At 36.3% G+C, this 23,532-nt stretch overlaps 1 protein-coding gene across 6 annotated transcripts in view; it reads left to right on the top strand.

Annotated features, from left to right (window-relative positions):
• The window catches only part of TBC1D12 (TBC1 domain family member 12), a 42,699-nt gene that overhangs the window by 10,911 nt on the left and 8,256 nt on the right, over positions 1–23,532 (top strand). For 4 of the 6 annotated variants that reach the window (XM_071748719.1, XM_071748716.1, XM_071748714.1 and 1 more), the window contains 7 exons: positions 3,986–4,109; positions 10,928–10,984; positions 17,080–17,195; positions 18,909–18,991; positions 20,501–20,618; positions 20,944–21,050; positions 21,686–21,766. In XM_071748719.1, coding sequence (XP_071604820.1) covers positions 3,986–4,109; positions 10,928–10,984; positions 17,080–17,195; positions 18,909–18,991; positions 20,501–20,618; positions 20,944–21,050; positions 21,686–21,766 — 686 coding nt within the window. Of the gene's footprint in view, positions 1–3,985; positions 4,110–10,927; positions 10,985–17,079; positions 17,196–18,891; positions 18,992–20,500; positions 20,619–20,943; positions 21,051–21,685; positions 21,767–23,532 lie in introns of those variants that run through there. The other 2 variants (XM_071748715.1, XM_071748718.1) reach the window with 2 other exon arrangements.

Raw genomic sequence — 23,532 nt, 5'->3', positions numbered from 1 at the left:
AGTACTGAAGCTGTATCTAGCCTGGTGACTTTTCTACAGACCCCAGTGTTCATGGTTGTTGCTACTCAAAGCACTTTAGCTTTCTTTGAGTGGCTCTTGTGAAAATACGTCAGCCCAGTTTCTAGTCAAGTGTTGGATGAATTTTAAGATCAAGCCTGCAGTAATTGTCTCTGGTATTTTCCAGTAAGATACTCTAAAACTTGGAAATCTGCCACTCTTTTGGGTTGGCTTATGGCTAGCTCAAAAAAGTGGAAAAATGTTCTGTGTTTGGATTTTGTGGTGGAGGAAGTGAAGCCAAGACCCCAAAGTAAAAAAAAAAAAATAATCCCATTTAAAATATTAAGTTCTGCCTATCCCTTTCTGAGACTCAATTCTAACTGCATTTAGAATTCACTGGATTTATTTAAACAGCAGCTAAGAAGTAATTTTTGAAGCAAAAGCAGAGTGGAAGCAAGCAATTGTGTTACTAGAACATCACATTAATGACACCTATGGAAGTGGTTAACATCTTTATATTACTGTACCATCAGTATGGGCAGGAATAGTTGAAGCTGTGTTGTTAAGTAAGAGAACTGCTACTTGTAGCTGTTGCTACAGCTGTTGTAGTTGTATAATCATGAGAGCCAATAGTTTTTTGTCTACTGTAGTTCAGATTTAATAACAGATGTGTTGGTATGTGCCAGTGATGTCTTTGTAGTCCGTAGCATTTCAGGTACTTTTCAAGCTCTTCGTTGCACCTGCTGAAACATTTTTCAGTGTCACTTGAGTGTTAATATGAGTTCCAGTGTAGTTACATAAAACTAGCATCAGAAAAAAAACTTGCAACTTTTCCTCTGGGCTATTGTAAGCTAGAGCTTCATTCAGTGAACTCATTTAATACTTTTATTCCACAGGTCGTTTCAACAGAGAGCATTTTTCAGTTCTGAAGCATAGGCTTCTTTTTAAGTAATTTTGAAGTTTTCACATGGCTTTTGAGATCCTGTACCAAAATGTTACTGACTTTTCAGTCCGTCTCAGTGGATGACTTTTTCTGTGACCAGTGAAACTCATGAAGCTAAGAAATATAACAAATATAAAAGCCCTTGTATGCTTCCTGTAATTCTGTGAATGCAACTTGTAAGCGTTCACTGATACTGTTCCTTAACAGGGCTTTTGTAAGGCTTTACTGTTGTCAACAACACATCAGACATGATACTATTAGATACCAAAAAAATGTATTACAAGTGTCCTCCCATTTTCAGCAGAGCTCATTTGTAAACCTCCCATTACTTTCTCTTGGATTAGCATCCCAGTGTGAGGTTGATGTGATAGAAAGTTTTACCAGCTTTTTTGCCTTCACAAGAAACTGACTTCAGTGAAAATCTACTTAATAGAAGTAAAATGGTATATATTCACTTGAGCATTCAATGCAAGCAAAACAAGCCTTTGCTTAATTCAGTGCAGCAAAGAATATTTAAAAAAAATCCTAAGTTTCATTATGGTGGGGACTGTGTTATGGACAGTCTTGCTTATATTATAAACATAGTAAAAAAAAGTCAAATCTTGTAAGACCCATGATCATGCCTAAATCCTTTGTACAGAAATAGTAATTAAAACGTGGTTTTCCTGTTAAAATCTGCCAGCTTCCTGGTTAATCATAAACCAGCTTTGAAGCAGTGACAGATTGATGTTGATGTTCAAGGCACACACCTCTTCAGCTTCCATGAATGCTACAAGCAATGGAGCTGAACTGTCTGTTAATCTTGGTGGTACTCTGTAGCATGAGCACAGACTGAATGGTTATTGCTATTGGTGAAGTCAGAATGTGTTATCTATTTTATATATAAAAAAAAGGTACTTCAGAATTATCTTCCTGCATACCTGCTTTTGGGGAAAAAAAATGGCTACAAAGCCAGTTTCAAATTTAGCCACTGCATTAGTTGCAGTTTTAATGGCAAGAGAGTAGGATTTAGTGACCTGCTGGTCTTTAGGACGCTTTGTGTTGTTTGCTTGATGTTTCTTTGAACACACCTACTTTCTTGAAGACAATGCAAAGTACTGGGAAAGGTGTCCTGTATTTGGGAAATGAGCCTTTGCTAAGTATGTAAGCACAATTTTTGCATCTCTTTTTCTGTTATGGATTAACCTGTTCCTTTCACTAATGGTTCGCAGTCTGGGATTGACTGGGGACAGTATATTTCAAAGATGTTAGTCCCATGGCTTGGCTTTTTCATCAGCACTCCCTTCCAGGTCATGTGTCAGAAATGTTTGGTGCTGCAGGTGCTTGCTTTGCTTCCACAGGGATGGACTAATATACTGCAGGTTTCCCTGATGGAGGGAGAGTTATGGGATGCAAGAGTCAAAACTAATGCTTGTATCAGTTAAGCTTATATTAATAGCAGCAGCTTGATTCCATGAGTGGCAGGTAAATATTCCTGAAGTGCAAGCAGTTATTCCCAAAGATTCTTACTCACTGGGTTGGAACAACAGCTGAGAGCCCTCCACAGAAGTGGAGGGATGTACTGGTGCAACAATAGATTCTACGTGGATATTAAAAAAAAAAATAATCTCAAGGCACTCTGCCTTTCATCAGGTGTGTATGTAATCCCATACTTCCTGCCTGCCAATAGCAGATGCTGTTAGTTTTAGCAGGACTGCTAGTTTTGGGCATACCAGTTCTTGGGAGACTTTCACACTTACTCATCATCTACCTCTACTCTACAGCTTACTGGTGGCTACATCTTCAACTACACACAAGTATCTGTAGAGTCCATTCACAGGCTTGCACAGAAGGGATTTTTGGAACAGGCATTTGCTTGTTTCCCAAATAACAAAAAAACATTCTGGGAGCTGAGAAGATGGTTTGTATTCTAAAGCTATACGTGCTAAAAACTAACAGCTCCTAATTGTAAAGCTTTGCTGTGTGGCCACAGACCCTGGCAGCACTGGAGTTACAAGTGGAAGTCTGCACCCCTTAGCCAGATTGCAGTAGTTGAAGCATGATACTTCTATCTAGTCAAAGGCAAGGGACTGCTCTCTGTGTACAAATGTGAATGCATTCAATTTGAGAAGAAATTTATTTTTAAAAATAGAGTAACTGCAGTAAGTGAAGAAATCTGCAGGTCTCTTTCCAGAAGAGTGGGAGAGTAAATTAGCCAGTTAGCACTGCACAGAAACATCTTCCAGTGAAAGTGCTCCATATTCCGTTTGCTCAGAAGTCAACTTGTAAGCATCCTGAGGTGCTTACAGACTGCTTAACTTTGAAGCCATCTGTTTTTCGTAAGTTTCTGGAAAGTAATTTTCAAATACTAAGAATAAGTGCACTCCTTTCATTTTCAAAGCACTTGTACATAGTATGCTCTGTGGTAGCTTGTGATTTGAGTTGAATAGTACAGCCTTGTATCTAGGCAAATGCTTGCTAATATGGTCTTGTGATGGTTGGCTTTCTAAGAAGTAACAGAGCAATGTCATCTGCTTGTTTGAGTGTAATTGCTTTAGGCACTGGCAAAGGTTGTTTGCTAAACTGAAGCTGTGTGCATGTTCCTTTAGTTTCTAGTCCATGTTCTGAAAGTTGAAGGTGTAAACATTGCAAAAAATTCTAGATGTATCTTTATTAAATCTGTAAGTTACAGAGTGATTTCCATCTGTTTTCAGTCTCCGGATATGCTAACCCAAACCCGAAATGGAAGTCAGAGAGCTGTTGCATGCTGTTAACTTATATTTAGGAAAATGCCTGATATTACTAAGAGAGTTCTGATATTGCATTAAATAGCTTAGAATTCAGAGAGGAAACTGTGTGCTAAGTAAAAAAAGTTAGCATTGAGGCACCTGTGATGAAATCTGCTGCACTTCAAGTTAATTATCTCAAAGTACAAGAGAAAGGTAGCACACTGCATTTTTTTGAGCAGTAAATCTCAGACTTGGTTTAAAGAAATGTGAGTGGGTAAAACTATAATTTATTTATATGCTTACAATAAACAAAAAGAAAACCTTCCTCTCTTTTCAGAAACTTTTTCACTAAAAGGACAAAGGAACTCAAACCTGCTGTCCAAAGCGCTCCTGGCTGGAAGTTGTTTGGAAAAGTCCCACCCAGAGAAAACCTTCCAAAAGATTCCAAAATTATTCAACAGGTAAGGAAATGTCACAGAGCTCTAGATACAAGATTTGTCAAAATTAATGCAGTTCTCTGCTGCTTCACGTTGTTCCTATACAAGCATAGAGTGTACCAGGAAGACTCTTCTGGGACTTTGTCTAAAGAATAGTAGTTACTGAGAAGGAGTCTGGGTTTTATGATTACCTAGTAGGTTACTCAGTACACCCCAGTGCTTACATGGTCATAAAACACTGAAGTTGTTTGGGTCAAAACATCAGAACTTCTATTAAAACTTGGTGTAAAATTTTACCATTTACAACATGATATGCTACAGGTTTGGTTTTTTTCGTGTTAAAGAGATTGTGAAGTACTCTAAGCTTCCTTTATGAAATTCATTTGCCTGTTTAGCAATAAAACCATAGTCCTACTTGTATATTCCATTTTTCTCCAAAGTCTATGCTAACCTAGTAAAACATATATGATCATCTAGTCTGTGTTAATCTAGTAAAATAATCTAGTAAAATTTATCCTCTTAAAGCATTCTTGGATATTTTAGTATTACAAAATGGATTTTTTTTTAAATGTGGTTTTTTTGTTTGTTTGTGTGGTTTTATTTTATTTTTAAATCTAAGTCTTCTTTTCATAATCCTCCTTGCCTGGATGACTTGTTATCTGGATAACTCGTGACAAGTTGCTTAGAATCCTGAAATACATAGTCTTGTTTTAGACTTTCAACTCAGGGTATTTTGTTTCAAAATAATACTGTAAGTTGAACTTGGTTTGGAGTTACTGGGGTACTATAGAGAGGTAATTCTGATTCCTTCCCCAGCTACCAAGTTGCACTTCTATGTGTTCATTCCTGTGAAATCTGTCTTTAGTTTCATAAAATTATAATAAAATGGCATAGTCTTTAAAGATGAGCAATTGGTAACATATCATTAACTCAATGATAACATGTGATCCTGGAGCTGAAAGTTTTGTTGACCTAAGAAATATCCCTTGTTTTGATGAAAATAGTAATTTGTATCTCTTGAGAGAGGCTTTCTCTTGGTCTCCTTTCTCAAATTCCATATAAGCTGATGTATTTGGGAGGTGCAAATGGCTGCAAACCAAGCAGTGTTCAGCCGTCTTCTAGAAAGAGCTTTGTGGATGAGGGCCTTTTGAGAATAACTAAAGTGAAAAACAAGAGTTTCTTTTTGAAGGACTTCTGTGTAAAGGGACTTGTCACAGAATGAAACGTTGTAGGAAAATTAAGAGATTGCAGCAAGTGCTATTTACTTTGAAGTAAATTGGGTGCTCTTTTAACATTTAAAAATTTTCCTTATTTAAACGGTTTCTTTTTTTGGGTGAGATAGAGTAAGTGTTCTTTCTTAGTTTACTTGCAGATAATGCTGCTGGCCTTCTGCTAATTAAATAGTGTTGTAAAAATCCAGATGGGTCTTTCATCCTAAGAGATGGAGAGTGTGGACAATGCTATCAGTCATCTGCTTCCTATTTTAAGTAACAAAGATGTTTGTTCTGGAGACCAAGTCATGATCTGCAGAAATAATCTTTATTTTCTTATTCTGTGGTCCTACCATGACTGGTTTTCTTTTAAACTGTATTGTTTCTATTTTTTTAAACTTATCTTTAAACAAATATATTAAAACAGTGTATTGTCTTGAAACATGATTGAGTTGGTCCTTGCTACTAGTCATATGGTTTGTGTTATAATGGCTGCCAGATTAGGGTCACTATTTGATTTATATAATCTTGAATAATGTGCCACTAATAGCTAATATTTTTAATAAGATATAATAATAATAAGATATACAGGGCAATCCAGATAGATTATATGCTATGCACAGAATTACATCTACAATACCTGAGAATTCTTAAATTGAAAGGTGACCCTAAAGTCTCCATATTTAATATATTTCCCAATGTCTTGCATGTGTGTTTAAAATTTACTGTATAGCTCCTTGAGCTTTTGAAGAAAAGTCAATGGTTTGTTTTCTTAAAATCTTTCAAGTTCACTAAGCTGGCAGTGGGTTAGAATGAACATACATTCACTTTGTTATTGAAGTTCAATGGAAAATAGTCTCTTTGCTTTTGAATTACTGACAGAAATCCCGAGACTAAATTCCTCACTGTGTCAGTGTGAGTGAAAAGAATATAGGCAAGAATTCAGTAATGAGGTCATGAAGTTGATAGAAGTATTGACTGTGAACAGATATTTTCTGTTCACAAATAATTCTGTACACCTGGCAGAATACTTCATATCCTACATGGAGTATCTCAGACTTCCACTTTGACTTTCTAAATTTTAGTCAGGGGATCAAGTGAGATATGAAACACACAACTTGCATTTTTTTCCCAATTTTTTTTTTAATCTGTGGTCAGGATAATAGCTACTTTCTGCTTACCAGCTTATGTAAAATGAGCCTCTAAGTGTTAAGACTGCAAGTAGAATGGGCTTAAGCTGTAGGAAAGCTGCCTGTGAGAGAGTTATGGTAGTTTGTTATTAGCAACAAAACTTGCTGTTTCTGAACTGTTCTCAGCAACCCATTCTCCATAGGTGAAAGTTCAGTGACTACTGATGCCAGTGGCCAGCTTTGAAGGGCTGCAAATAAACCCTTGATTAAGGAAGCTTAGTAATGAGTCAGCATCCTTCAGATGAAGGATGAGTTCTTAAGAAACCTTTTTGGGTGAATAATTAACTCATGACAGGAAAAACTTCATAATTAATAGGAGGGGGAAGTCTTTTGTATAAGGATAATACTTATATCAGAGCTTTATGGCAATACTGTTAAGCTTAAAGGACTTTCCTACTACTAAAACAAGAAAAAAAAAAAAGCATCGTTGTAGATTTATAGTAAAATCATGGTAGAGCTCACATGCCCACTTTCCACCCTGACTGATGGAATCCTCCTGTGTTAGTTTTGTTTTGTTAAGGCTGAGGTACTGAACTGATAACTACATTTGAATGAATGGCTGTGGGCTTGCAGTCCCTGTCCCTCGGAGAAATCCAGCAGTGGTTCTGGCATCTTAAATAACTTCCAAGAGAAGCTGGAAACTTAATTTGGGAATACTGTTTCAGACATTTTTCAGACAACGTTGCTAGTCAGCTGTGCCTTCAGAGACAGTTTAATGAGTATAACTGTAAATAATTTATTTGCATGTTTCTTAGCATATCTAAAAGAAGATAAGTACTTGAGTCAAAAAGCTGCCTGCAGGGTTTGCCTGGCTGAGGAGATGGCAGAGTCCTGGCAGCCGTGCTGCCATCAGGGTGCTTTGGGCGAGATGCTGGAGCTGGAACTGGGTCAGAGGTTGAAAGTTCTTGGCAGCTGCATCTCCCTGCTCACAGCTGCTGGCAGGCTCGGCTCTCCTTGGATTTAGAGCTGCCCAGAGCAGGATGTGATTGAGGCCAACTCTTTTGCTGGACATCTCCCTCCTCTGGGCTTCCTTCCTTTACTGTTTTTTTTAAAAAGGAAAAATAGCAACTCCTTAGGACTGCAAATGCCAAATGCATTCGATGGTTTTAGGAAGTGTGCCTTTTTTCATGAACTGTGTGTAATAAAACCAGCTATTATAAAAAGTATGTGGTCATTAATGATCAGTCTGTTGAATTCTTTTTATTCTGTACCAAAATCTGTTTTAAATCAGATGCTGAAATAATTGAGAAACATTTAAAGCAGAAACCGGCTTGTGGCTCGATGTATAATATTCTGGTTTGTATTGACTTAAAATGCCTAGTTCTGTTTAAAAATGCAAGCTTGATTTTTTTGTGCTTATAGTTAAAGAAATGAGCTTTTAATCTCAAGATGATGCTGAATATCAACTCATCAAGTTTAGCTCTTTTTATTAAAACAGTCTTGAATACTTTTTATTAATTTTTTTAAAGCAGTGTCATGGTTTTTTTTCTTAATATGCCTGAATTAAAGTAAACTCAGAATATGGAAATACACATGGGAAGGTAAAGTAAAACACCAAATTCACTTTATCAGTAGCTTTAACAAAGTACTGTCAGTGACGGCCTTTAATAAGGAGGGGGAAGAACTTCTTTCCATTTAAATCTGACATACCATGAAAAGCCTGCAGTGGTTTAGAAATGGTTGCTTAATCAGAAATAAAGCTATGTTTTTCAAAAGTTGTCATCTTGTGTACAAAATGGAAGGTATTAACTTTAGACAATCCATTAAATACTGACTCTGATTTTGATGACTTAGTCACTGTCCTACAACTAACCTCTGAAAAAAAAAGTTAAAAAATACTTCACTCAAGGGTTAAGAAAATGAAGTTATTGCTTGCATATTTGTCTGATGTTGTTATCTCCAGCCTGAAATCTAGTGGAGAAATTGTATTCACTTAATCAGCACAATTCCCATAGTCTCCCAGGGACAAGACTTGTTGGATGTTTCTTTTCAGAGGAACAGATGGATTTTGAATCAGTTTTCATACTACTCAGACCTTTTAACTTGCAATATTAACTCTTCCCTCCTATCTTTTTTGTTTCTGTTCAACAGTGCATAAGTCTAATTCTTTAAAAGTGTATCTGTTTGTCAACAAATTTAAGGATTTGAGTATCTGGAAGTAGGTAAATACAGGGTTAGATGCTTTTTCATAGGAGTGGTTCTTAAGCAGATAGTAATCTACACAGAAGTCATGTTGGCTTGTCTTGTACTACTGCTGGAGAGCAAAGAAAGGCAAGATGTTCCTGTTTAGAAGATGTAGGTACAGACCATAAGTAGTTGGGTATTGGGTCTTGGAAGGAACATGTGACACCTGAATAACACTTCATCTACTGGCAGCAGTGAGAAGGCTCAGCTGCTTTTCTCTGTAGACAGTGTAGCTGTTAGATTCCCAAGAAGTGTCTGTCATCTTTGCAGTCACACATAGAGTCAGTAAAATGCTGTGCTAGAGATAAAACAAGATGTTAGTCTTCCAAAGGCCTTCTCCAGTATTTTAGACTTTGGCAATTACAAAAATGGTAAGGAAACTGGTAGGACCTCTGTGAGACAAATGCCTCTTCTTTTGTTTACATTGAGTATGTAAACCACAGTTCAGCTCCTAGTAGCTGCTTTGACAAGGAAACTTTCTCTTCCTTAAGCTTGGAAAAATAAAACATAAGCACTGTACATGTTCTCGTTTTTGTTCTTGTGTTTTGGGGAAACAAAGAATATATAAAAAATCTTAAGCTAGTAAAAATTACAGGATTGCCTTTGCTTTGATTTGCTTTGGTACTAGGAAACTAGAATTTCTCATGGTCTTCTGGATCCTCTTTTTGATGGGATGGTTCCCCCTCTATTGGGCTTTTGAATTGGTTGAGCAAAGCATGGCACAGATAAAAATAAGCTCACTCTAAAGAAGTGAGCTTCTGCAGGTTCAGCAGACTTAACCCCTGGTGAGTTTGAGGTGCTGCAATAGCAAAATCATAATATAGGTGGGCTGTATCAGATTCTGAAAGGATAGGATTTAGCAAAAAGATTGATGTGGTAAAGACTGTCTTTTGGTGACTTTTTAAAAGTGTTTTGGTTTGTTGGTTTTTTGTTTTTTTTTTGGTGTGTGTTTGTTGTTGTTTTTTTTTTTATGTAAGCCATATACTTCTGATCCTCGTATGGTACTTCAGTACTGGAAAGGGAAAAATAATGTGGCAAGGGAGAATAAAGCCTTTAAAATGTTTTTTATTAGTCTGGGGAATATGTGGTAAAGGAAAAGTGCAGTTATGTTCAGAAATAATGTTGGAGCTTTGATAAAAAGCTTATTTTCTTCCTCCCAGGTACTGTAATCCAGTGCCTAAAAGCAACAGCTGTGTCTTTTTTTCCCCCCACTGTCTTTAAGCTTGGTTTGTCTCTTAGAAAACCAGCTTTGGTTTTTGCATGGCAACCTACTGAGCTGTGGTTTTATGGGCTTTTTTGTATGCCCGTTTTGTTTGCCTTGCTCCAGTGTGGTACAAGGTGTTTCAAACTGCTGCTTGAATCTCACTTTTAATTTAAGTGACTGTTTCTCAAAGTGTTACAAATGTATCTTAGTTCACATCAGGTTGTTATTGAAGTTTAGTTCACTTTTGAGCTTTCAATTTAGAAATACGAATTATGACATGGTGGGGGAGGAAGGGAGGGGGACTCTAGGCCTACTCTAAGTCATGTTTTCTACTCGCTCATATTAAATAGAAAAACTCAAACACTTTATGTGGAAGTTACATTATAAGTTACCCTGGCATTTTGTTTCTTGGTGAGTGCTTATCCAAGCCCAGTTATGTTTCTTTTGCCTTTCTTCACGGTGTAAGTACTGTTCTTAAGTATTCAATTGAAGCTCTAAAGCTAACTAGCTTATTGGTAAAGAACTAATTGGGTGTTGGATGCACTGTAAGATGAGCTGAAGGAAAGTCCGATCTTCAAGATTAATTTTTAGAGAAACAGTTTCTGTTTTCTGTGTCAGCCTATAGACAATGTTTTGTTCCTTCATTTTTAACAGTTACCTTCCAAGGTTAGTGTTTAAATAAGTATAACTTCAGTGGGTGATGATGGACTGGGGAGAGATGGTGTATCAGGAAATGCTTTTCTCATGCACTCAAGACATACCATGGAAGATCTTCCTTCTGGCAGAGGTGCTCATTGTAGAAAATATAAAACTTTAATTAAAACATAAAAATAGTCCCGATAGCTGTTTATACACATCTTGCACAAGTGGAAAGTCTTTGTATGTGTCTTGGTATATTTTGAAGACTGGGGAAGCAAATATGCAACACACTTGTGTTTCTTCAAACATAAATACTCTACATGTGAATTTAAATTTTGGCTTGCATGTTTCTATATTGTAATGGTCTTTACCTTCATTTATTCACTAAGGTTTTGCTTCTGTTTTTCTCATTAGGATGACAGTTCTGGCAGTCTTGCGTCAATATCTGCTCTCAGTCTATTAAACACAGGGGTATGAAATTTAATATATATTTTTTCTAGTTGTATTCAATGCCTTGCATGGGACTGTGTAGCACGCATCAAAATAGAACAAGCATCACATTTTCAGTAGCATGAATATTTTATGGCACTAACCATCAGCTCATTAGATATCATTAGTAAAGTAAAAAAAATTAAAACTTTGCACATGAATTCACTAACAACTTAAAGTGATAGCTTTATTATTGTTTATTATTGTTTATATTGCATGTTCTTGAACAGTAAGAAATAGGTAATGCTAGAGCTTGATGGTAGTTTACTTGCTATGTTTGCTGTGCCCCCTTTTTCAATGGTAAAAGTTGCTAAAAGGCTTAATTTGTTATATTTTTGACTGCCCTGTATTAGCTTGGAAAACTGATATCCTAGAGTCTTTTTTTTTTTTCCTTTCACTAAGTCATACAAGCTATTAACAGTGGCACTTCTGAACACCAGATGCTTTTAATTGCTATTTCCAAGATGAAACTGGAAACCTAGAATAGTGTGGCTGTTGAAACTTGTCATATGCTTTTATGTCTATGTGATGTGACTGATGTATTTCTGAAGCTGGTCCAATGCACATGCCTGCTACTTTGAAGACTTTCTATGTAATCCCACACTCTTTGCTAAACAGAAGGAGTACAAGTTGGCGTTTTAGTTCTGTGGACTGTTACCTTGGCTTGGTGAAACTTAACTGCTAGTTGATACATGATACCTGTGGTTCATGTTACTTGGTCCAGCCACTCTCAGCTCTTCTTTACTGGGCCCAGAAGCCCCTGGTTTCATTCTTTTTCGTTAACAACAAAAGATGCAACTCGATGCAACTTGTTAAATGTCTGTTTGAGGAAAAAAAAAAGTAAATGAACAACTGAAGATGGATGGCATCAACAGTGAAGATGGCATTACTGTGGAAGGTTGACCTAGAAAATCTTGAGTGTCTGTTTGGTTGTTCTCTTGTGTTGTGGGAAGATTTGTATTTTCCCCTCCTTCAATATTGGCTCTTCCTGTATCACCTGAAAGTTAAGAAAGAATTTACTGTTCTGTCTGTTCTGATAGCACCTGGCATTCTTAGTTCTGAGAAAATGTATGACTCATAGAATTTTTCAATGAGATCTAATCTGCTGTAAGCACTTCTTTGTTTATGATCACTTTGTAACCAGTGCTAGTTGAGCAATTTTACTATTAAGCTGGGGAAAGAGACACATGATGACAGGAGGAAATCTTTTTGCATTAGTGGAAATTCTTCTTGCATAAATTTTCTGTTAGTTTTTTTAAGATGTTACAGGTGTCATAATTGATTGAATAAAACCTGTTTCAGTATTGGGCTTAGAAGCTGGAAGGAGTAAAGCATGTTAGAAGAAACTGTCATACACAGGGTGCATGCTTTGTTGATTCAGTGTTGCCCATTAGGTCACTTTCCTCCTGCATACCTCAAACATAATTGGATCTGTGGTGCTTAATCTGTATAATTGCTACTTTCCAGACTGTGAGGACTTCCACAATCCTTGTAATCCAAGGCTTTTATCACTGATTTCTGGGAGTACATATTTTTTATTGAATCCTAAGTAGATCAAAACTTATCTCAGCAAGATGCATGTTAAATTTCATGGTCTGTATTTATTTCTTCAAAGCTTTATTGCTTGTGTGTGCACATTTAGTTAAATAGGGTATCCCCACAAGCATACCCTGCTTAAGGTCAACTAATGATTTTGGAACAGTGATGCAGCTGGTTTTCCTTTCTGTAAGTTACTTTGCTTAGATGCTGGAAGCAGCAGGTATGGGCAATTATGCATATATTAGTTCAATCCAGCACTGTTTAGAGATATCTAAAAAAGCTGAGTGGTCTAACTGTCCTGTACGGTTCTTCTGAGTAAAGATGAAAGAAACTTCGGTTTTGTGGGTTTTCCATGAAGATATCAATAAAGATCTCTAAGTTTATTCTTTTTTGGTTTAAAACATCAGGGTTGTTTTGTTGTTCTGTGTGTGGGTTTGTTGTTTTGTTTTTGTTTTGTTAGGCTTGTTTGGGTTTGATTTTTTTTTTTAAATAATAATTAGGGTTATTTTTATTTTTACTAAGCACTAAGGCAATCTCTAAGCTAAGGTCTTTTTTTCCTCAGCCCTATTTACCTGTTTGTGGGTTACTAGGCTTCTTTGTATTTCTGTAGGAAAAATACCAGAAATACAAGCCCTTCCACATATCATAATGCTCTTCAGTGCATTGTCACAGTGCTTTCCAGGAAAAACATGTGTTTAGCCTGTTAACTGGTCAGTTACTGGCAATAGATGGGAGGAGATGCAGTTCCAGCCTTAATAAGGAAATAATTATTTTTACTTTCTACTGAAGATGAGTTTTGTTTTACTTCATCTATTTTGGGATTGTGAAATGTTCTGTAACTTTTAATAAGTACCAGATACACTGTAATAAATTTTAAACAGTGTTCCTTATGCTACTGGATTCATATGTATGACACTTCCAAAATTATTTTTTTAAAAAATGCAAGCAGTCTTGAAATTTAGCTGTCAACTGTTCTATCCTCTGGCATATGCCCTTCATCTTAACTATTGACAAGACATGCAATGTAAAATTGTGGCTGTACCTTGTTATTGGAAGTATATTAGCTCAATCTTTTCAAGTGAAATTTTATGTCAGCTCAAGCTTTTTATTCTATGCTAAGAATTTGAATATACAAGACAAAAAAGAATATTTTAGTTGTACAAACTGAGTTTCATGCATGTCTAATGGTTCTGGGATCTAATCTTCCCAGAGCATGGGTTTTGCTTGAGGAAGAATCATCTTCCATTGTCAAGTTTTTATACTTGGGCATGTATTTAATCTTGGGGAATGTACAGCCATGGAAGAGCCTGAGTCTATTTTGGTCTCTGCTGTAACTCATCCTAGTAATGCTTAACAGTTTTTCCCTCTCTATTCATGTGTTCTTCTCTTGCAAAAAACGGCTGCTTATGAAGTGTGCTCAATTCCAGAAACACAGTTGGGTGATAAGTTCTGCTTTTTGTGGAAATCCCTGTTGGAATATGTATTTTTTTTCTCTCTGTTTTGGAAGTAGTTTTAGCATGTATGATAGCCAGAAACACTAGCACCATTCAAATGTGTCGCCTGTAATAAGGCGAGAATGGCTTCATTTCTAATGTTCATCTTGCAGTGTTGTGCTAGTTTTTTCTTTTTTAATTCAACTTCTCTACAAATTAGGTGTTCAAGAATATTGAAAAGGTTGGTGCTGTTTGAGCTTCATTGTCTCTGACTTGTAAATGAATTTCATTCTGTGGATCCACTTAGAAAATACTGAGAAGTGAAAAAGTAAATCAGAACTTATACCAAGAGTATGAGAGATGGCATTGCCGCTGTGCCACAAGCAGCCTGGATGCTCACCTCCTGGTGCTACCTCAAAATGCATTCCTAATTTAAGAATATGCTGGATAAGCTTGATGTATAAGGCATGGCAGGAGCCCCTGCAGTGTTTCTGTAGCTTTGGATGGAATGAAATATGTCGATGCTTAAGAACATGTGTATTCGTTCACATAGTCAATGTTGGTTTGTTTTTTTTTTTTCCATACTTGTGTGAATTACAACAAAACTCTACCAGTCCTGTATGTCCAGATGTTCAAGGTATTAATTTGAATGTGCCAGATGATGTTTGGTGTGTATTATTGTTTTTTTCTAGGTAATTTGTGTTATCACTGTTCTTGATCAGAGGCTTAAATACAACTTAGTTCTCAATATTTCTAAGAACAGTTGGCTACTAACTTTTAAGTCGCTGTGTTCACAAAAATTAGATTTTTAGTGTGGATGCATGTATAAACTATGACAGCAAGCAGTTCCTCCCTCTCTTTTTCTTTGCAAGGTGCATATTTGGGCTTTTCTTTTCTTCTCCTCTAGTTGAAGTAGTAGGCTGGTTTCTCCAGGTTTTTGCATGTCTTTCCAGAGTGCCAAGGAAACGAGTTACTTGGTACGCAGGGTATGACATGGGGTTAAAGGGTGGAGAGCTGAAAGGATATCTGAAGAGGTGGGAGAGAAACACTTGAGAATATTTCAAAGCTGTTACTTAGTTTGTTTTGTGGAGGTGCAGTCACCTTTTTTTGACAGTCAAAGTATTTTTCTTCTGATTCCCACAAAAGAGAAAAAGAAAAGGGCAAGAAATCCACATAACTCTTCAGGATGTGAAAAGTGTAGTGGCATATGATGCATATGGCCTTACCACTGTGAACACACCTGATCCATGATTTCTGAGGCAAACAAGTTGTGCCTGCTAATACTTGGATAGGAAACCACTTAGGAATAGCAGGTGCCTCTGCCTAGCAGAAGTGGAGTCTCCATCCTTGGTGGTATTAAAAACAGGCTGGACAAGGCCCTATGCAACCTGCTGTAGCTCACCTTGCTTTAAGCAGGGAGGTTGGACTAGATCATCTCCAGAGGTTCCTTCCATCCTCAGAGAGTCTCTGATAACTTCCTCTTGAGATTAATATGACTTCATTGAGGTTATACTTTTGGGATCATTTAATGTTTTGTGGTCAATATGAAGGAAAGTTTTGCTAGAGTTTGCTGGGGTGGATAGGGTAAGGAGGCTGTTGAGCAGGAAGTTTTTAACCACCTTAATGTTAGGCAGAAACTTTGTGCCTTCTCTGGAAATGGGAGGCTGCATTGTTGTGTTTGTAAGAGGTCTTTTCCCATTTGACTTTATGGACTTCAACCATGAACTGAACTTTTAAGCTGTGCAATAGCTTTAAGGTTGTCAGCTCTGTTTCTGTAATGCTACCAATGAACAATGAATGTGTAAAGCCTTTTGTTTCTCCCCAAGGGAGCTAATGTGTACAGGAAGCTGTGTGATAGGTATGAGATTGATTTGGGAGCACTTTCTAGAGAAGATGATGTTTGAGCAGATACATGACCTAATTAATAATTGGTCAGTATTTTTGCTGACTTAAATGTAAAATGGTTAATATGATTGAATTTACTTATGTAATTATTAAAGATGTAGAAGAACAAACTGTCTTCAGATAAGAAAAAAAATTTTACAAGTTAGATCTCACTTGGTTGTATTTAAGAATAGAGCTGTGTGATCTGTGCAAGGACATTACTCAAGTACTTTTAATTTCTTCACTTAAGAAGATGATTTTTTTTCTTCTTTTCACTCTTAGTATTGTGTGTTTGACTGTATGTTGAATGCATGTAGAAGACTTGCAGAGAAGTGAGTATTTAGTGTTCGTTCTTAAGGAGATCATGAACCCACAAGATAATTTGGTTTAGGAATAAGCTGGAAGTCTTCTCACAGATAACCTTTTCTGGATTATAAGAATGAGTTTCCCAGTAACTTGGCAGTAAAATTGTATTTACAGAGGCTAAAGAACAGAGAACATGAAATTTGAGGTTTTCATCTCTGTCTAGCCTTTTTCCTAAATACTGTCTCATATTTCTGTTTTATTGAGTTTCTCTGTGGAAAAAGGAATGGAATTCTTTCCTCCTCAGTATCTTCTGTGTATTAAAAGCTTTCAAACATTTTTTCCTAAGTAGGTTACATGTAAGAAAGAAATAATGTAAAACAGACTTCTAATGATAAATACTGGCATTCTGTCACCCAAGTCTTGTGTAGATAGTTCTGGAGAATGTGAGTCTTGCTAAAGTCTTCAGAAAGGTGAGGGGTACCAGATCTAAAGGGTGGCTAGTATCAAAGGAGGAAATGGGGTTTTTTCTTGCTTAGCTTCACAGATTACTTAGATACAGCAGTGCACTAATTAGTTTGTGAAGATTATATAGCTTTCCTAATAGTTACTGATCCTTGGATGCTCTGTAGTAATATTGAACTAGAATAAATCAAAGATTGCGTTGATACAAGAAACTGCTTTCTCATCTATCTTTACTTAGCAGTCCTGGAAAGCTGCACTGTCTTGCTTTAGTTTCAACTTGTAATGTTTGCTCCTTATTGTCTTAAATCATTCGATATTACATATTTTAACATTAATAGAAAGTGTTAAACAAGTTATATTATGCTTACTATTACTATTAAACCAGTGATATCGTGTTTGTTAATCAGTGATGCTCAAAGCTGAATATTAATTTTAATCAATAATATAATTTAGGAATATGAAGCACGGACGGGCAGAATGTATAAACCTCCAGCCCCAGCAGGAAGGCGTAAAAATATTGAATTTGAACCACTTTCAACTACTGCTCTGATTCTGGAGGATCGACCAGCGTAAGTACAATTCTGCTGTGCAACTGAAGGTGACTGAATTTATTAATTGTGTTTCTGATGAGCTAAACTTCACAAGTCTTACACAAAAGTATTACTGGATTATTTAATCTCAAATAATCACCTAAGAAATAGTCCCAGAAGAATCTTTTAAGTAAATTATAGCCTATGTGAGAAATTCTTTCTTGCTGTAGTGGGGCCACCAGTCTATTATCTACTGTGTATCATAGCTGCCTGTGATAGTGTTGTGGGTATCCTTAATCAGAAAAATTCCCAAAGAATTCTGTGGATTTCTTCCCTGCCATCTTAGTGCACACTCACTTCTCCTTCCCTCATTCTGGAAACCTCATTTCCTGTACCAGTCGAGAAGACTTTACTGTGGTAGTTGTCACTTGGTTTACCAGAAGAGTCTTTGAGAAAAAAGCATTATGTGGGTAACAGCAGGAGTGGTAAGAATTGCCCTGGAAATACAGGAAATATTTTCCAGTCACAAATGCTGAATGCTCATTTTGTATCTGGCAGCTACAGTTAAATGCTTTGTTAGAATCAATATTACAGTGTTACGTGAAACTGTTCCTTGCTGCTGGAGCAGTTATGTTTTTTTTCTCCTTAGAACTATAGCTGAAAGCAAGGAAATAGCAGATGAAGATGCAACAAAAACTCTATTAAGTACAAACAAAAAAGTACTGAAAAATTAGTAATAATTTGGTCAGTATTTTCAGCTATACAGCTTTCATCAATTTGAAGGAAAGAGGAGGACTTGCTGAGTAGGAACACATTCTGCCAGAAAGGCAAACAAGCAAAAGTTTTCGAATTGCACATTAAGAAAGCTTGTGAGGGCACTGTTAAATGTTTGCTCTAACCAATTTCAACTAGGAAAGGAAGATAGAACAAAAAGTTTTTTCTTTGAAATTGTCTCTAATGGTATATAATCTCATTCAACACTATGACAAATATCCTAAATGGAGTTACAGATTACTATTATTATCTTTTTGTAAATGCATTATTTCTTTTATTGTTTGGAGAGTAAAATATGCACTAACTGGTTTGTGATGATTCTCTGTACTTCTAAAAAGTCATATTTCCCAGAGTAATGTAGGTATGTTTTTACAAATGTCACTTCCACTTGTTTCAGATTTGTGTCTAATGTGTTGCCACATTGCATCCTTGAATATACATATTTTTTAAAATATTAAAATGGTGAAGCTTGTAGTCCTCAAGCAAGCTTCCTTAGCTATAGCTCTGACATCAATGGAGGTCTACCCTTTCTTCATTTTGTGGGATGAAGATTCTATTATAACTTGTGGGAGTTTTAAAGATCCAACTGTTATGAATATGAACATTTACCTGTTGTTGTTCAAAATACATCATTATAGGTTTCATATGAACAAATGGAGTGTTGATATGCAAGTGTATTTAATGATGATGCATTGGAATACTCAGTTATATGGAATATCATTTTTTCCCCTTTTGTCAGTTCATGCAGACTTCATTTGAGCATCATTCCAGATGTTCAGCAAATCTAATAACCCAGTGTTGGAGGGAGCTGTAGGAGAACTAATAAGCAGAAACAGTAGACATCTGGTAGTCCTCTACAGCTGCTGGTAGTGTGACAACCTCAAAGCTCACCTTAGATAAAAGCCAGATTAAAACCTGCTTTGAAATGGTTCAGAATGTCATTTGTGTGTATTGAATTCAGGATCAACTTGTTTTCAGAAATCTTCCTGCCAAATCAGTGGAGGAGGCTTTACGTCACCGACAAGAATACGATGAGATGGTGGCAGAGGCAAAAAAACGAGGTATGTTAACTGTTATTAATCACTCTGTAATTATTCTTAACTGTGCAGCAAAACCAGTGATTTCTGGCTAGTAGGCATAGTAAACAACCTTGTTTAACATCCAGGTTATTCCCTGGTACATATGTACACAAAGTTTAAAACAAAATGTAATCATTAAATTGTTTTTCTTATTCCATCACAGTGAACATTACAAGATTCAGAAGTCAGGTTAAGTTTTTACTTAATTTTAAGTAGAAACGTGATAAAACTACTTGTGTAATGTGATAGCTACATACTTTCTGGGTACTTTGGCTCTTTTTTTAAAGCTAGGTTGCTGTAGTTGCCACTGAGAACCAAAGTATAATAAAGATGATTGCTTAAAGATGTGTTTTTTTCAGGAAATTGAGATCAATTCCAGTGTGAAGACCGATAAAAACATTTTTTTCCAACCCGCTGCACCTGTATGAACCTTCTTACTCCCTATAGATATGTTCTTTAAAGTACACTTATCTGTAGCAGCTGGTACTGTATCAGTCTATGAATAGTTGTTGAAAGGACTTCTGTAGTCTTGTGCCTAGTGTTCAGGGAATAAGCTATTTTAAGAATCTGTGCTGCATGTTTTACTTGGCCTACTGTCAGAGATGCAAGCTTCTGCAAGCATCTCTACTGCCAGAGGCTGAGCCTCTATGGATCTGTGGCAGCTTAGTTCAAAGATGTAATTGGAAATCCAAGGCATTTGACAACTCATTTCACCCCTCTCTTGCTGTGCATCTTGTAAGGTGTGATCTTTGGTTCATGTTCCCTAACTGCATCTTTGGAGGGCCAGCCATCTGTAGTGTGTGTCATTAAATAAACAATTGAAACCATTACTACACACGTTACTCTGTTGATGTATCTAATGCATCCATAAAGAGAAAAAAATCTTGCAATTTTATTTTACTGTGGATCTTAGTGATGCCAGGATAACATTGCTTTTTTCTTTTTTTTTTTTTTTCTTAAACAAAAGGAATCTACAAATGATCCTTTTATAACAGAAGGCAGAAAGAAAACTCCTCTTTCTTTCAGCATGTGGCTTTATCTCAGATCTGTAGGTCCTCTTTCCAGAAAAGAATACATAATCCTTCTAGGTAGAAGTTTCAGTAAAATTTAAGTGGATGTAGACTTGCACTTTTGAATAATAATTTTGCCTATAATTGTTGCTGACTAGTCTAAGTAACAGGTTTTGGTAGAACATGTTGTGAAATTGATGACAGGAAGACCAGTGCTGATGATGTGCTTGCTTCTTAGTCTGTGTGATGCAGGAAAGAATGCTGTTTTCTAGCTAGATTTTAGCTTGTCTAAATTGCTCTGTATTTGAATACTTAAAAATAGCTAAAATGAAAACCTTTCCCGAGAAATACTCCTACAATCAACAGAAGTTCACCCTTGATATCTCTCAGACATCATCAAAATTATTACATAATAGCCAGAATATTTACCTAATAATTTATATACACTAATGCAGAATTATTAATATGTTATGTTTAACAGAAATTAAAGAAGCACATAAAAGAAAAAAAATAATGAGAGAGCGTTTCAAGCAAGAAGAGAATATCGCAAGTGCTATGGTGATTTGGGTCAATGAAATACTGCCTAACTGGGAAGGCATGTAAGTAGAACTGTTGTATGCATGATGCAAGGCTGGTTTGTTTTTCCTCTAGAAACCAAGAAACCACATACCTTATTTTCCTTTTCCTTTCTGTTTTGTCAAGAAGTCAAATTTGTTGCCATGATATAGTGAGAGGTCATTACAGAACAACATTTTATGTGCTTTCTGGGAGCTTAGTGTTTTAATGGGACTGTAGCATAAGCAGAGATCTTACAATATTCATTTGGGAAATAGTATATTATTTTGCTTTTAAGCTGCCTAATGGTTTTAGACAACAAGATATGCAGTATATTGCATATATATTTGTATTACTTCCCTTCCTTAGGCGTGCTACCCGAAGAGTTCGAGAGCTGTGGTGGCAGGGACTACCACCAAGTGTACGTGGGAAAGTTTGGAGTCTAGCTGTGGGAAATGAATTAAATATCACTCCTGGTATGTCTTAACAGATCATCTTTTAGTGCAAAATGAAGTGGTTACTTTCAAAGACACATTTAAACTTGAGTTAAAAAAATGTAAATGAGGGTATATTTTACTTTTTGAAGAACTGAATTTCACAGTCTTAGGAATAATTTGGTTTTTACAATTTGACATCATAATAAATTATTGAATTATGGAAACAAGTTTCAAAAGCTATTTACAAAACCATCTTAGTCTTACAAGGGTTAAGGTAGCAGTCCTCCAGAAAATAATTTTTACGTGTAAAATTGGCAAATTTTTAGCTTTGCTTTCTTTGGGGGTGGAAAGGGGGAATTGCTTTATTTCATAAGTAAGGGTTTTGATGAGCCAGAAGTGTTGTAGTCCATTGACAAAAATAAAAATCTGAATTTTTTGACATGATTTTGCTCTTGTACTTTGCATATGCACCACAAAATTATAACACAATGCATACTGTAAAACTGTATAGTGGTACTCCAGTGGTTATTCCCCTGTCCTCAGTGTTTAAAATTAAAATTAAACTGAACAACAAAACCAAAGCGGCAAATACTTATTTTCAAATGCTTTTATTTTGGTGGTTGTTTTTCTTACATGTCTCTTTTTGTTGTTGGTTTTGTTTTGTTCTCTTGCAGAACTTTATGAAATCTTCTTGTCGAGAGCTAAGGAGAGGTGGAAAAGCTTCAGTGAGACAAGTTGTGAAAATGACATAGAAGGTGAGATCTCCTGAATGCTTGACAGCCTCCTATTTACCTTTACAAACCCAGAAACCCTCACAAGTTCATCTTAAACTGCAGCATTAGGAATACTTGTTAAAATGCTCTGTGCCATTCCCTATTTAAATGTTTGGGGTTTTGTAACAACTCAGTGAAGAGCTTTACAGTGTTTACTAAATATCAAGGGTAGATGCACTGAAATACTGTGGGTGCTAGTTCACTTTCAAATTAATGAGGTTTTTTCTGGGTTTTAGGTGAAATATAAAGAGAAGAAACAGAAAAGTAAAGTAGAGTGTGTGCTGTTGTTTAACTCTGCTTAGGTGGTTCTTATTTTGGTATTCCACAATTTTGGAAAGAAGGAGACTATTTTCTGTATATTGATTGTAGAACCAGAAGGTGATGAATATGTAACACACTACACACTTTGGATCCCACTTGGGTTCCTTGGTAGCCCAGAAGGCCTCTCCATAATCTATTAATTGGAGATGCCAGCACACTTATTTGTGTAATGGAGTATAATTACTGGCATACTGCTCTCTCATGTGACTATTTTTCCTGTTAAAAATAGCAATGATGTCTTTAATGGTGGATATATCTGTGTTATAAATAATGAACTCCTTGTGTTGTTAACAGTTATTTTTTAAATTGCCCTCTTACATGATACTTGTCAGTACCAGCTGCTATGAAATAACTATTTTTGTTGAGCAGGTTTTTTTTTGTTTTGTTTTTGGTTTGGTTTGGTTTATTTGGTGGGGGGGAAGAAAAAATGCCTTTGTAATGGAATAAGTACTTTTTTGTTTGCACTTGCCATAGTCTGTCCTAACTAATTGGCTACTGTGACTGTAAGTTTTGGGGGTCTTTAGGCTCATCTGAAAGTTGCGTAAGAAAATTGTGTGTGTACAGACTGTAAATTATGTTTATCCATCAAACACTCTACCCTGGTTTGTGACGTGGCATATCATTTGTTCTCTTGTGGGGATGTTGGCTGACTGGGGGGGAAGGCTAAGGTAGTTTATTTATTTTGGAAAGGCAGTAGTTTCTGGATGGGAATGGAATGGGGAAGGGTCCAATTTGATTGTGTCATATATTCTGGAAAACATTGTAATAACAGAAAACTTTGAGTAAAGGAATTTTAATTTCTGCTTAAAAAGCAAGCCAGCCCTCTGTGCTTTTTACTAATTACCAACGTAGCAACATCTGGAAGATAATTATTTTAGGCTCATTTTAACATATTTGAGTAGTTCTGAGGGTTTTCCTTTTCAAATATCTTGTAACACTTTTTTGACCAATTTAAAGCATGAGAAGTATTTTTTTGTGTCTTCAAGACATTCATCAGGAGATATGTTGGTTGCCAGAACTCTTCAAAAGACCCCCAGCTCCTTGTTTGGACTTGAACTGGATTTTTTGTTATAAATCCAGAGTTTCTCATGCTCTGTACCATACATTGTAATCTTTCTTGGGAATATCGTTTGAAATGAATATGGTCCCAAATGAAACTATCCCAAATTATCCTATTACTCTTCTTTTGAAGGAGAAAGGGGGGATTAAGCAGCAGTTATTGAATTTTTTATATTTGAACTGTGTATGTTCTTTATTTGTAATAATTGCCTTTTCTCCCAAACTCCCCTAGCACAGCCTGCAGCAGCACCACTCATGGCTGAATGCAGCCATCTTAGTTGTAGGGGGACAGGGAGAAACTACCGCTCTCCAGACCACAGTAGAACAGGTTCTGTTTAGCCTATTCCTCAAATTCTGCTATCTTCTAC

The sequence above is a fragment of the Heliangelus exortis genome, chromosome 7 (genome assembly GCF_036169615.1).
Source record: "Heliangelus exortis chromosome 7, bHelExo1.hap1, whole genome shotgun sequence".
NCBI lineage: Eukaryota > Metazoa > Chordata > Aves > Apodiformes > Trochilidae > Heliangelus > Heliangelus exortis.
Note: the sequence above shows the minus strand (reverse complement) of the source record. Positions and strands in the feature narration are given on the sequence as shown.